At 38.2% G+C, this 14428-nt stretch overlaps 1 protein-coding gene across 3 annotated transcripts in view; it reads left to right on the top strand.

Annotated features, from left to right (window-relative positions):
- Positions 1–14428, top strand: part of NDRG3 (NDRG family member 3) — a 67359-nt gene that overhangs the window by 39802 nt on the left and 13129 nt on the right. For all 3 annotated transcript variants that reach the window (XM_042980458.1, XM_042980456.1, XM_007077690.2), the window contains 5 exons: positions 921–1041; positions 2919–2981; positions 4318–4378; positions 6072–6158; positions 10559–10615. In XM_042980458.1, coding sequence (XP_042836392.1) covers positions 921–1041; positions 2919–2981; positions 4318–4378; positions 6072–6158; positions 10559–10615 — 389 coding nt within the window. The remainder of the gene's footprint in view (positions 1–920; positions 1042–2918; positions 2982–4317; positions 4379–6071; positions 6159–10558; positions 10616–14428) is intronic.

A 14428-nucleotide genomic window follows, 5' to 3' on the forward strand; every position in this document is an offset into this window, starting at 1 on the left:
ATGCAGCTCTTGACCTCAGGGTCATGAGTTCAAGCCCAACGTTGGGCATAGAGCTTACTTAAAAAAATAATAATAATAAAGTGTGTCTTTAAAAAAAAAAAAGAGTAGAATAGAAATCAGTTGTTTGTTTTGTTTAAGTCTATACTTCTTTGGTTTTTTTCAACTTAACTTTGTTATGAGCCCTTCAATGAATTAGTGAAAGTGTTCTTCCTATAGCCTGTCATCAGTGATTTTAAGTGGACTTTTCTAGATAGTATAAGATTCTGGCTCTAGCCACAGGCTCAGAGCCTGTACAGGTGTATGTTTTTCTCCCATGCTTCTCTGGCTTTCAGAGAGGCTACAGTTTAGTGCTGGAGCTTTATTTGAGGCTACAGCTTAGTGCTGGAGCTTTTGTAGCCTCTTAAGCATGAGAAGTGATTTAAGCAGTTATACTAACAGGGTAGAAATTAAAGCAGCAGCCCATCTCTACACTGCAGCAATTTTTCCAAGGGACAGTCTTCCACATGGTGAATGTGAGTAGCCCAGGATATTTACTCTAGCCACGTTCTTGGAATATAGTCAGCGTCTCTGTGTCAGATGGGGGAATAAGGTACATGAGAAATGACAGCATGATGGGTGCAAGATTATTTTGTGCAATACCAGAATTGGTTTCCATTTTTTAGACACTGTAGAATTGAGAATTCAGTGTCGTTTTCAGGTCATTGGGATGTCTGGTATTCAGCCTTTAGGGCAGCTTGAATCACATTGTTCTGACACCTCATTTTGGTGGAACAGTGAATAAAAGGAGTGAAAGAGGACAATGATATGGAATTAATTGAGTCGAAGAAAACTGGAGAGAAATGAAGAGGACTGTATGGACATTCAGTTGAAAATTGGGGAGAGAGAGAGTCTGTGACTTACAAGTATTTTTATTCTTGCAGATAAATCCTGTTTCAATGCATTTTTTAACTTTGAGGATATGCAAGAGATCACCCAGCACTTTGCTGTCTGTCATGTGGATGCCCCAGGCCAGCAGGAAGGTGCACCTTCTTTCCCAACAGGGTAAGGCCACAAGCAAGACCTTCTAGAAGCCATGCATTCAGAAGAGCAAATGATTGAGCTACAGTGGGAGAAGTAGCATTGATTTCTCCTGTTGATTTTAGCACAGGCTGTGGTTATACTTATCAACCAACTATCCTCCTCTTTCTTTCCTTGCTCTGAGAGGACTGTTGCGTACAATCTGTTGAGGGAAACTGCATATTTTCCTATGTCCAGGAATGGTTCTCCATAGATGGGAATCTGTCACCCTGTAATTGCAAGGCTTAAGTGTCTGAAACACCCACATCTCACTGTCTTTTATCTGTCCCCTTCCTCATCTTTTTAAAATGTCATTTCTGTGTCCCTCCCTAAAACTTCCAACTACCTAGAACAAATTCCAATCCATCTGTACTTCCTGGGAGCACCTCCCCAACCTTACCTCCCAGTCTAGTGATGGGAATTTGAATATTTTTGTAAGCATTTATTCTGAGAAGCTGCCCTGTCAAATAGAGATGCATTTTGACTGGACTTGGAGCTCTTGGCCTCATCCTAAACCTGCTTTGCATGGTGGAGCCACAGTCTCCCTCACTCTTCCATGGACATTGTAATTACAGAGAAGACCTTGGAAGGGGGAGTGAAAGCACAAGCTGTGGAATTACAGATTCTTCCCCTTTCCCTTGGCTCCTCTCCAGAGCTGCCTCTGCCAGGGACTGATGTGAAATAGACCATTGCAGGTAAAAAATAGCCAACACTTACATTGGACTTAAACAGCATTCCTGACATTGCTTTAAACGCTTCATATCTGTTAAGTCATTTAACCCTCACAGAACTATGGGATAGATTTACTATTATTCCTGCTGTACAGGCGAGGAAACTGAGGCCCAGGGATATTAAGTAACTTTGCCAAGATCACATAACAAATACGTAGCAGAGCTGGAATTTTAACTGAGGCAGTCTGGCTCCAGAATCCATGTTATTGACATGTTCAGGCTGTTCTGTCTCTCAGATGCAAATTGACCAATGACCAATTTATATCCAACAAGATTTATATCTGGTTCCTTTTTTCTGTTTTGTGTACAAATGGCTCAACAGCACTCCATCACTTAAAAAGTGTTTCAGGCAGAGGCAGGCTGATTCCCCTGTCACATATAGAGTAGATCCTAGATTGTCTTAAGGTCTCTTTCCATCTTTGATTCTGTAATCTTTATGGATGCTCCCTTCTTTTCTTGGGTTCCTAGTCTGAATCGGCTCCTGGCCTTGCTTGACCATCTTAGGATCGTGTAGTTCATATCATACACCAAATTCAAAAGCAATAAAGTAACCACATTATCTTATGTCTAAGTAAAACAAATCAGCATTCATGATGAGGAGTCTAGGATATGGAATGATATTTCCAGAAGCCCTGGACCAAATGAGCAAGTAGGAGACAGGCATGAAGTGAAATTTGAGAAATAGACAAGGATCCAATGTGGTTAGGCCCAGTAAAGCTTTGTTTATTTTTGCCTTTAGCTGCCTGATTATAAGCCGCAGACCAAAAGCCACCTCCTCAATTGGCTGTTATTGCTGGAAGTTTGCTGAGCCTCAATCCCAGTTGAAGTGATTGTTAGGGATTTGGAAATGCCTTGAGAGAGAGCCATATTACCTGTTCTGTTCAAATGGCTTCTTCTGGTCCCAGAGACTGCCCTTTAGAAAATAGAAACACATAGATTCTTCTCCTTTCTTCTCAGCATGGAAGTCTTAGAGAGAGACACAGCATGTCACAGTCATTTCCACACATCATCTCCTTTCTGCCTTTGGTAAAGGGAATGCTTTTATCTAAGAACCCCATACTCTTCTGGCTGTTCTTGTGATTGGGAAATGTGGGTGCATTCTAATTCAGGAGGTATCCTTCTGGATTTCAGGTACCAGTACCCCACAATGGATGAGTTGGCTGAAATGCTGCCTCCTGTTCTTACCCACTTAAGGTAGGTTCATTCTGCAGTTCCTTAACACAGTGTTTATTGAATTTCTACCATGTGTCTGATCTAGGGACTACAATGGTGAACAAATGGAATAGTCACTGTCCTCACAGAGCCTACTTACATTTTAGTGGGAGGAATAATTAACAACAAATAAGCAAATAATCACAACTAAAGTGTTGTAAGAGAAGTCAGTGAGGGTGATGCCTTAGAGAAGGGCCAGGTTTACAGAGATAAGGCTAGTTGAGCAATGCCTCTCTAAGAACATGTCTAGGCCAGTACCTAGACAGAGAGCCAGGGCAAGAGGATTCCAGACAGAAGGAATAATATTTCCAGAAGTCCTGGACCAAGTGAGCAAGTAGGAGAAAGGCATGAAGTGAAATTTGAGAAATAGACAAGAACCCAATTACATAGTCTCACAGATCAGGTAAGAATTGGGGATTTTATTCAAAAGACAAAAAAAAATATTGAAAAGTTTTAAGTAGGGGAGTGATACCCAATTTAGTCTTTTTTTTTTTTCTTTCAGGTATAGAATTTAAAAATGGGTTAGATAAGAATGTGCATTAATTTTGCCTTTTTTTTTCAGTTTAGTCTTTTAAATGGTCACTCTAGGTATTAAATTGCATTTCAGTAAAGCTGTTTATACTTTTTAAAAGGATTACTCTAGAGGCACCTGGGTGGTTCAGTCGGTTAAGCGTCAGACTTTGGCCCAGGTCATGATCTCACGGTTCATGGGTTTGAGCCCCGTGTCAGACTCTGTGCTGACATCTCAGAGTCTGGAGCCTGCTTCCGATTCTGTGCCTCCCTCTCTCTCTGCCCCTCCCCCGCTCCTTCTCTGTCGCTGTCTCTCAAAAATAAATAAATGTTAAAAATAATTTTTTTAATAAAAAAAAAGAATTAGTCTAGCTGTGGGGAGAATGAGTTGGAGAAGAGTAAAAAAGAAAAAGACCATTAAACTATTACAGCAATCAGGCAAGAGACGACTAGATACTGAATGCCTGGAGCTGGAGTGAAGTATATAGAGATAGATGGAAATATGTTGGAGGTAGACTCTTTGGACTTACTGTTAGGTTGAACATAGAGGTGATAGGAGAGGGAGCTATTAGAATGACTCCCAGGTTTTAGTCATATTTCACTTAACCCTTAAAATCAACTTAGAAATAGGTGGTTATATCCTTTTATAGATTGGGAACTGAGGCTCAGAAAGTTAAAAAAACTGGACCAGCTTCTAGAACCCAGTAAGCATCAGAGCCAGATTTGAACCCAGTTGTATTTTTTCCATTATGCCATGTCCCCTCCAAGTGAGTTAATCTTATCAGTGTTGGTATGTCCTCTTTCACAGTCTGAAAAGCATCATTGGGATTGGAGTTGGAGCTGGAGCTTACATCCTCAGCAGATTTGCAGTAAGTACAGAGGATTAGTCCTGCTACCCTTGAGGCACTGCCTAGGTCACAGCTCTACTGCTGTGTCAGTGACCAGGTACTACTGTGGGTCTTATGTCAGTTTTTCTGTAAATTCTGTCAACAACAGAAAAAGGTTTGTAGAAAGCCCTGTTTTGTACTTACAGTACCTGAAAAATCACGAATGAGGGCAGGGTATCATCAATAAAAAGTAATTCTTAGAGAACATGTATGGAATTTTGTGAAGCCATTAAAATTTTATAAGAAGAGTTTGTAATGATACGTGATTCACATATACTGTAACATTAACAAAAAAATTAAAATACAGATTCACCATAGTTTGTGATAGACATAGGAAGGGACCAGAGGGAAGTATACCAAAATATTAATTAACAGGGACTGATGTTGTGTGGTTAGATAATACAAGTTTTTATTTCCTAATTTTTGTAATTTCTGTTTATCAGATTTTCTATAGTGAGCATAATCAGTGTAATCAGAGGGAAAGGAAGTAAACTAGAGAGTTTTGAGTGTAAATAGAAATGTCTGTGTTGATTTCTATTTAAGAAACAGAAATGAAGAAATTTTTTCAGGGTGGGTGCCTGGGTGGCTCATTTGGTTAAGCATCCAACTCTTGATTTCCGCTCAGGTCGTTATCTCACGGTTATGAGATCAAGCCCACACTGGGTGTGGAGTCTGCTGAAAATTCTCCCTCTCCCTCTGTTCCTCCCCTGTGCACACTTGTATGTGCTCACTCTCACACACACTCTACTTACTTACTTACTTACTTACTTACTTAATTCAAGGGTGCCTGGCTGGCTTAGTCAGTAGAGCTTGTGACTCTTGATCTTGGGGTTGTAAGTTCAAACCCCACGATGGGTGTAGTGATTATTTGAAAATAAAATCTAAAAGGGACATCTGGGTGGCTCAGTCAGTGAAGCGTCCAACTTCGACACAGGTCATGATCTCACAGTTCATGAGTTTGAGCTCCGCATCAGGCTCTTTGCTGACAACTCAGAGCCTGGAGCCTTCTTCAGATTCTGTGTCTTCCTTTCTCTCTCCCCCTCCCCTGCTCATGCTCTGTCTCTCTCTCTCTCTCTCTCAGAAGTAAATAAAAACATTAAAAAAAATTTTTTTAATAAATATAAAATCTAAAAAAAATTTTTTAAAAGAAATGTTTTTCAGATGCCTCCTGGGTGATAGGACAGTCTTTTGGGGTAGGGTGGTATCACCCATTCAGGTGCTTTCTGGGGGAAGAACAAAAAACAAAAAAAACGTAAGAAGCTCCTATTGGGGTCAAGGCTATATGAATGTGAAATTCTCCAGTCTAAGCCTCAGCAGCCCCTTATGCCAAGTAATTCCAAGGGTACTTTCCCAGCAGGGAGAACCCACCGTGAGCTAAACAACTGCAGAGATACTACCAGGTGCCTTCCTCTGATGAAATAAATATCATGTCTCCTCACAGATCCTTGCCAGGCAAGATCATTTCATAGCATTTTAAGGAACTGGTTTTCCAGATGTTAAGTCAGACTTACAGAGCAATTTTTCCAAATATTCTGCACCTAGCACCTCTCTGAAGTCTTACTTTCAAATCTGAGGCATTATGGCATAATACATAAGAATTGATTAACCATGCTCCACTGTTTATAGAAGAATGCTGGGAGTGGAACTTTCAAACTGTTGTCTTTGTCTATTTCAGCTCAATCATCCGGAGCTCGTGGAAGGCCTTGTGCTCATTAACGTTGACCCTTGTGCTAAAGGCTGGATTGACTGGGCAGCTTCCAAAGTAAGCACTAAATGGTATTCATTGGGTCATCTCTTGGTCCCCTCTCAAAATGTCTTTTTTTTTTTTTTTTTTTTTTTTTCACTGAAGTGTATACAGTCAAAGGCAAAAAGTTTTAAGTATATAATTTCATGAATGTGTGCATATATAATTGCCACCCAATCAATATGCAGAATATTTCCAGCTCCAAGGATTCCCTTATGCCTTTGCTTTAATTAATACTTCTTCTTCCCAGATACAACTGTTTTCTGACTTCTATCACCATAGATTGGTTTTCTCTATTCTTAAACTTCATATAATTAGAATGATAGAATATGTATTCTTTTGTATCTGGCTTCTTTCATTCATAGTGATTCTTTTTCATGTTGTGTGTAATGGTAGTTCTTTTAATTCTTGTTTAGTAGTCTATGGTGTAAATACACAAAATAAGTTGTTTGTTATTTGGTTATTATGAGTAAAGTTCCTGTGCACATTCTTTTACCTGTCTCTCCATAGACCTACACATTCATTTCTTCTGGGTCTCTAGGAGTGGAATTGATGGGTCATAAGGCAGCTGTATATTTAGCTTTGGTAGATACGGACAGTGTTCCACAGTGTTTGGCCAGTTTACACACCAGCAATACATGAAAGTTCAGTTGTTCCACCTCTTCCCTAGTATTTGAAAGTCATTTTAATTTTTGTAAAAGATGAGCAGTTTTATTTGTAATACTAGCTTGTTTCTGTATGGTACCCATCAGCAAAATAGGTTTAGTTATTAAAAAACAATTTTTAATTATACCATCTTTCTTATTTTAAGCAATGCTTATGGGGAAATAATGCTGGGTTTTAATTTACATTTCCCTCAGGGCCTATGATGCCAGACAGAGCACCTTTTCTAAAACTTAGTGGCCATTTCAGTATCCTCTAAGGAAGTGACTGGTCAAGTCTTTTGCCTTTTTTTCCCCCTTAATCGGGTTGCTAGTCTTTTTCTTATTGATCTGTAAGAGTTCTTTGTACATTTTGTGTCTGAATCCTTTGGTGGATACATGTAAATATCTTCTCCCAATCTTTGGTTTTCATGTTCACTGTTTTCATGAGTGAAACGAATGAATGAATCTCTTCACTAAACCGCAAATAACTTGTCCATGCTACTGCTCCCAAAGATTGGTGGGATTGAAGATGTGTGCCATCTGAAAAAATGAAGATACTTGCTATCTACATGGCATTTGCTATTTAGATAGAGTGTTATCTAAAATCTGTTCAAGGAGATAGGAGTCTACAGGAGTACATGCTAATGACTTTACAAATATAAACAATCCCAGCAACAACCAGAGTGAAAAGAGGGAATAAGGGTAAAAGCATATTATTAAATAACATTTTCATTGAAATGACCTGTGCTGAAAAGGTCATTTGCTGTTTTTAGGTTAGAAAAGGAAGCAGTTTTGAAACATTTTTCCCTACCAAAGTACAAATGTTATTTGTAGTTATTTTAACCTAAAACTATGAGGTTTGGGGGCACCTGGATGGCTCAGGCAGTTAAGCATCCAACTTTTGATTTTGGATCAGGTCATGATCTCAATATTTGTGAGATCAAGCCCTGTGTCAGGCTCTGCACTGATAGCATGGAGCCTGCTTGAATTTCTCTCTCTCCTCACTCTCTCTGCTCCTCCCCTGCTTTTCTCTCTCTGTCTCTCTCAAAATAAATAAACACTGAAAATACATATAATAAATAAATAAAACTATGAGGTTTAGACTAAATCAGTGATGTTATAAAGTTTTCCAGAGAAGAAATAACCCAAGCTTTCATTACTTGCTAAAAGATGCCTAATGTAACAATCTCATTTTTAAATAAATATCTGCTTCTGAGTATTTTTAACTTGCCATAAATGTTCATTCTGATCCACCACTGGAGATAGGCTCCAAAATACCACTCCCCAGCTTGTCACATGTATTAAGAACCTTTATTGGTACTCAACCATGAGATCCAGTAATTCAATATCTAGGAACTTATCTGAAGGATAAGTAGTGATATCTACAAAGATTTAAATAGAAGGATAATAATTTCTTAAGAATCTAATACATGTCTAGTATTTGCTACATAGCAGGCACTATTCTTAAATGTTTTCTCTATGTTTAAATTTTTCATTTTCAGGACAGCCCAGTGAAGTGGTCCTATTCTTATCCCACAGAGAAATTAAGCCATTTGCTTAAGGTCACAGCTAGGAAATCACAGAGCCAAAATATTCATTAAAGCATAGGGCAAAAAGATGGAAACAACCTAAGTACCAATACTGTAGAGCCACAAAATTGTGACACAACCATAGAATGGAATATCCTGCAACCAAAAATTTATTTGGTTATTTAAAGAAATGAGAAAATTCTCAATACTTAAAAAATAGATGAAACTATGTATGTCCCAATTTTGTTACGTAGCTATGCATACGAAAAGAGGGAAAGTAATTTGGGGCACCTGGCTGGCTTGTCAGTAGAAGATCCGACTCCTGATCTTGGGATTGTGAGTTTGAGACCCATGTTGGGTGTAGAGATTACTTTAAAAATAAATAAATAAAGGGGCTCCTGGGTGGCTTAGGCGGTTGAATATCCAACTTTGTCTCAGGTCATAATCTCACGGTTTGTGAGTTCGAGCCCCGCATCGGACTCTGTGCTGACAGCTCAGAGCCTGGAGCCTGCTTCAGATTCTGTGTCTCCCTCTCTCTCTGTGTCTCCCCCTCCCCATTGTGCTCTGTCTCTCTCTGTCACTCAAAAATTAAAAAAAAAAAAGAAAGAAAGAAAAAGAAACGTGAGACTTACCCACTATATTAAAAAAAAAAAAAAAAGGAAAAATAATTGGTTACTAGTAGTTGTGTCTTTGGCTGGTAGCATTACAGATGATTTATTTTCTTTTTTATATTCTATATTTTCCTAATTTTCTATGATAAGCATGTGTTGCTTTTATATTACTTTAAAATATTAAAATATTCCACCTACTGAAATTTAAGAAACAAAACAAACGAACAAAGGAAAAAAAAGAGAGACAAACCAAAAAACCAAAAAATAGACTCTTAACAGAGAAAAAACAGATGGTTACCAGAAGGGAAGTGGGGGGTGGGGGTGGCGCGGGAAGGGGAATGGGTGAAATAGGTGAATAAGATTAAGAGTACACTTACCGTGATGAACACTGAGTAATATATGGAATTGTTGAATCATTATATTATACACCTGAAACTAATATAACACACTGCATGTTAACTATACTAGAATTAAAATATATTCCACCTGCCAGTAGAGTAGATTCTAAAAAATTTATCCATTTCTCCCCACTTTTAACTTCTAGAGAAATTTGCATACTTTGGATGAAATGTATTAACGATGCTATTGCCAGATGCAGGGGAAATTCTTTCTTACAACCTTATTTAAAATTTGTTCTCATTCCTGTCTAATTACATGGGTATGTTAAGATTGACCTGAACATTCTCAGTAATGTATAATAAATTATGTGTAATAACCTAATAAAATTGTTAAAAGCTTGAGAACGATCTTATGAGTATTAAACATGTAATGAGATTGGTTGTTAATTCTAATTATCTTTAATTTATGACCATTGGATCGTTAGTAACCCCTATGAAGATTTCTGGGCTTCTTTCTTCCTTACTCTTTCTGGGACTATGTGATCCTGCTCTTCCCATATCCTTGTCTGTCTCCTCATCTCCTCTTCTCCATCTGCATCCCCAGTTCAGCACTTCACCTCTGATCCAAGTCAGCAATGGGAATTAAGCATAAAACCAAGGAAGAAGGCTACAGGGAATCAGCAACATAATTTGAGTTGGAAATTTTTCTGAAAATAGACTAGCAGTCTGCAGATTTGCACAGATTGCTGCATTTATTAGACTGTGATATGCATCATTTTGAAATGGAAAAAATTAGGGGAAAAATGTTCAAACGCAAGAACATTTTATAAACATAGCAGTTTCCTCCCACTCCCTAAAATGAAGAGAGCAAAAACTGGAGGAGAGAAAATCATTTTTGTCTCTTGGGTGACTTGAAGGGAGTAGTTTTAAGTCAGTCCTTATTGGCCATAAATCTAGTGTAAATGTGGGAAATACAGGCAGGAATGAAGTAGCTAATAGCCAAGAGCTCTAGGTCTTAAGTTTTCAAAGAAGGAATGGCCAAGATTTCTTCCAGCCACCTATTTCAAAGTAGGTGATATTATTTCCCTGGAAGGGAGACTTCATTTTTTTCTGAATTGTTTCTTGTTTTCGTGTGTCTTTGAAACTCTCATCTCATGAAAATGTGTGACACTGAGCTGTACTTTAGTTTGTTGAAGGATGACATGTACACAATAAAGTACACTAATCGTAAGTGGACAGCTTGATAAATTTTTATGTATGCTTAACTCCCTTGACTCGGCGTTTTTATCTTTTTAGCTCTCAGGCTTGACAACCAATGTTGTGGACATTATTTTGGCTCATCACTTTGGTCAGGTAAGTGCCTAGTCCAACTAGGACAGCCGTGTTTATTGACTTCCAGCAAAACCTTATTTACCTCAGGAAAGATGGGTTGCCTTAGAATTCACCTGATCCTAGTCCAGAGCAGAGGGGGATGCTTGTGGCCCAGCAAAGACCAATCTTGGGGGGAGAGGTATTAACTCAATGCCAAATGGCTCTTGGCATTTGAAGAGATGAGGGAAGGCAGAATCCCCTCCCCTGCCACCTGTTCCTGTCAACGGCATGCCATCTGTTAATGTTTGACAACATCACATGCCTCACCCAACATCTTCAGAGACATAATGAGGTGTGAGAAAGGCTTCACAAAAATAGAAATTTCAGAGGAAAGAGAAACCAAAATAAACAAAGAATATCAATGCTTAAAGAACTTTAGACATTATCTTATTCAATCCCCATGTTTTACTGGTGAGGAAACTGAAGTCTATAGCGGAAATGACAGTCATGGATAATTATTGGGTGGGAGAGGGAACCCCAGTCCTCTTTTCAGAGGGAAGAGCGAGGTGGATAATAAGGTTTTGAATGATCTGATAAGTACTGTTTTAATTTTTGTAAGAGTTTGGGAGGGATTGCTGTTGATTCTTCTTTAAATCTTTGGTAGAATTCATAGTGACACCATCTGGGCCAAAGCTTTTCTTTGTGGATGTTTTTTTATGTTACTAATTTAATCTCTTTACTTACTAAAGGTCTATTCAAATTTGTCTATCTCTTGAGATGTTTTAGGTGTTTTGTGTCTTTCTATGAATTTGTCCATTTTATCTCAGTTACCCAATTTGTTGGCATAAATTATTCATAATATTCCTTTATAATTCTTTGTATTTCTGTAAAATTGAAAATAACGTCTCCTCTTTCCTCCCTATTTTTAAAAGTAATTCAGATCTTACCTCTTTTTTTTTGGTAGTCTAGCCAATCAGTTGTTTGTTTTATTGATTTTTCTCCTGTTTTTTATTCTCTATTTCATTTATTTCCACTCTAATCTTTATTATTTCCCTCCTACTTGCTTTAAGTTTCCTCTTTTTGTAGTTTCTTAAGGTGGAATGCTAGTTATGGATTTGAGATCTTTCTTTTTTTTTTTTTTTATCTGGGCATTTACAGCTATAAGTTTCCCTTGCCATACCACTTTATCTGCAGTCCATAAGTTTTGGTAGTTTCATTTATCTCAAAGTATTTTCTGAGGCATCTGGGTGGCTCAGTCGGTTAAGCATCTGACTTTGGCTCAGGTCATGATCTCACAGTTCATGAGTTCGAGCCCCACAGCACAGAGCCCGCTTTGGATCCTCTGTCTCCCTCTCCCCCAAGAGAGATCCTCTGCCCCTCCCCCAAGGGTGTGTACAAGTGCACTCTCTCAAAAATAAATAAACATTAAAAAAATATTTTTCAAAACAGATGAACATAAGGGAAGGGAAACAAAATAATATAACAGGGAGGGGACAAAACATAAGAGACTCTTAAATATAGAGAACAAACAGGACTGCTGGAGGGATTGTGGGGGGCAGGGGATGGGCTAAATGGGTAAGGGGCATAAGGAAACTACTCCTGAAATCATTATTGTACCATATGCTAACTAACTTGGATGTAAATTAAAAAATAAATAAATTATTAAAAAATGTTTTTAATTCAAAACAAAGCAAGTATTTTCTAATTTCCTTGTGATTTCTTCTTTGATCCATTAGTTTTTTAGGAGTATTTTGTTTAATATCCCAGATTTCCCTATTACTGATTTCTAACTTTATTCCATTGTGATCAGAGGATATATTTAATATTTCATTTCTTTTTTAATTTATTGAGATTATGTCCTAGCATATGGTCTTTACATGTGGTCTGTCTATTTCATGTACACATGAGAAGAATGTGTATTCATTTTGCTTCTATTAAGTAGAGTGTACTCTGGGTGTCTGTCAGGTCTGGTGGTTTACAGTATTGTTGAAGTTTTCTGTTTCCTTGTGATCTTCTACCTCATTATTCATCCATGAATGAAAGTGAGGTATTAAAGTTTCCAGCTATTCTTGTTGAATTTTCTATTTCCCCCTTCAATTCTGTTTGTTTTTGCTTTGTGTGTTTTGATTATTATGTCCTCCTGATGTTCCATTTTTATTTAACAGAACTTGGAGCTAATCTTATTTTGGTAGCTCCATCTTTACCCTCTATTTGCAGAGAGAACTGGTGCCAACAGTCCTTGAGCCTTTTTAGGCTCCTTGGTACATGTTCACTGACTTCTTTCACTCTCCCTGCTGCCAGCCTAGCAACCTTACTGAGTCTGCTAAATGAACGATTATAGTCTTCCTTCTGCTTTCCCACTTTCAGAATGTTATTGCTGTTACTTTTCCTGTTGCCTTTGTCCTTATGAGTTTATGGCTACAAAGAAAAATTTTTGCTGTTAATTTTAGGACTTTTCTGGAAAGAGTAAAGCAGTATTTTAGTCCAACATCTTTAATTGGAAGTCTCAAAGACTATGATCTTTTCACACATGGTGGGTAGACATAGTATGCTTGGGTTTTTTTTAAACATTTATTTATTTTTGAGAGACAGAGACAGAGCACAAGTTGGGAGGGGCAGAGAGAGGAAGACACAGAATCCGACGCAGGTTCCAGGCTCTGGGCTGTCAGCACAGAGTCCGACACGGGGCTCCAACTCAGAACCACAAGATCATGACCTGAGCCGAAGTCGGACCCTTAACCAACTGTCACCCAGCTCCCCCATAGCATGCTTGGTTTTGACTGTATACCTTAAAAAAGAGTTCACAAAGTTTACAGAATTCCATGCTAAGTGTGTGGAAGAGACAAAAGTATGTAAGATATGGCCCTTGTTCTCTAGTTCACTCTGTAGGGAGATAGGATATACAGAAATGCTATTGTAGCATAGGTAAAAAGGGATAAGTAGTAAGAACCACCTTTCATTGAATATCTACAGATGTTCTATGTATATTAATTCAATCTAATGATCTCATAACGGGAATTGTATTATTCCCACTTTACAGATGAAGTATGAATTGGTTTCCAGCTAATAGCATATCGAGGGAGGAGATTTGAAGCCAGATTTGTGCTAACTCTGAAGCTTTCCTCTTTCTACTCTGCCAGAGTGCCCTAGGAGAGGTACTGTGAGGGGCCTAGAGAAATTCAAAGGCAGGAAAGATTTACTTCTGATTTGAAGATCAGGGAAGGCTTCAAGGTAGCAGAGGTATCCCAGCTGGGCCTTGAAGGACAAATAAAATCCAACATTTTAGATTTGGGCGGGGGGAGAAGATCATTCCAGGAATGAGGAGTAGTTTGCTCAAAACAAAGAAGCCTTCCTTTGAATTTTGCTGTGAACCTAAAACTGCTTTTAAACGATAAAGTCTTGGGGCACCTGGCTCAGTCAGCTGAGCGTGCGACTCTTGATCTTGGGGTTGTGGGTTTGAGCTCCACACTGGACATAGATATTGCTAAAATAAATAAACTTTAAAAAAAATTTTAAATAAAATTTAAGCAAGCAAATGCTTATGTTGTTTCTATTGTTTTGAAATAGGAACAAATAAGGTTTAGAAACATGAATAATCTTACCTTCACCAATGAGAAAAAACCACAGCAATATCTTCTTTTTATCTATCAAATTTGAAAAAATTAAAAAGAGTGGTCATTTGTGGGGTGCCTGGGTGGTTCAGTTGGTTGAGTGTCCAACTCTTGATTTCGGCTCAGGTCATGATCCCCAGAGTCACGGGCAAGAGTGGCCATTTGTATTAAGGTTGGAGAGAAACAGGTAGTATAAATAAACGAGGCAACTACATATATGATACATACATATGGTAAGGAGTGA

Source organism: Panthera tigris, chromosome A3 (assembly GCF_018350195.1).
Source record: "Panthera tigris isolate Pti1 chromosome A3, P.tigris_Pti1_mat1.1, whole genome shotgun sequence".
NCBI classification, from domain to species: Eukaryota; Metazoa; Chordata; class Mammalia; order Carnivora; family Felidae; genus Panthera; species Panthera tigris.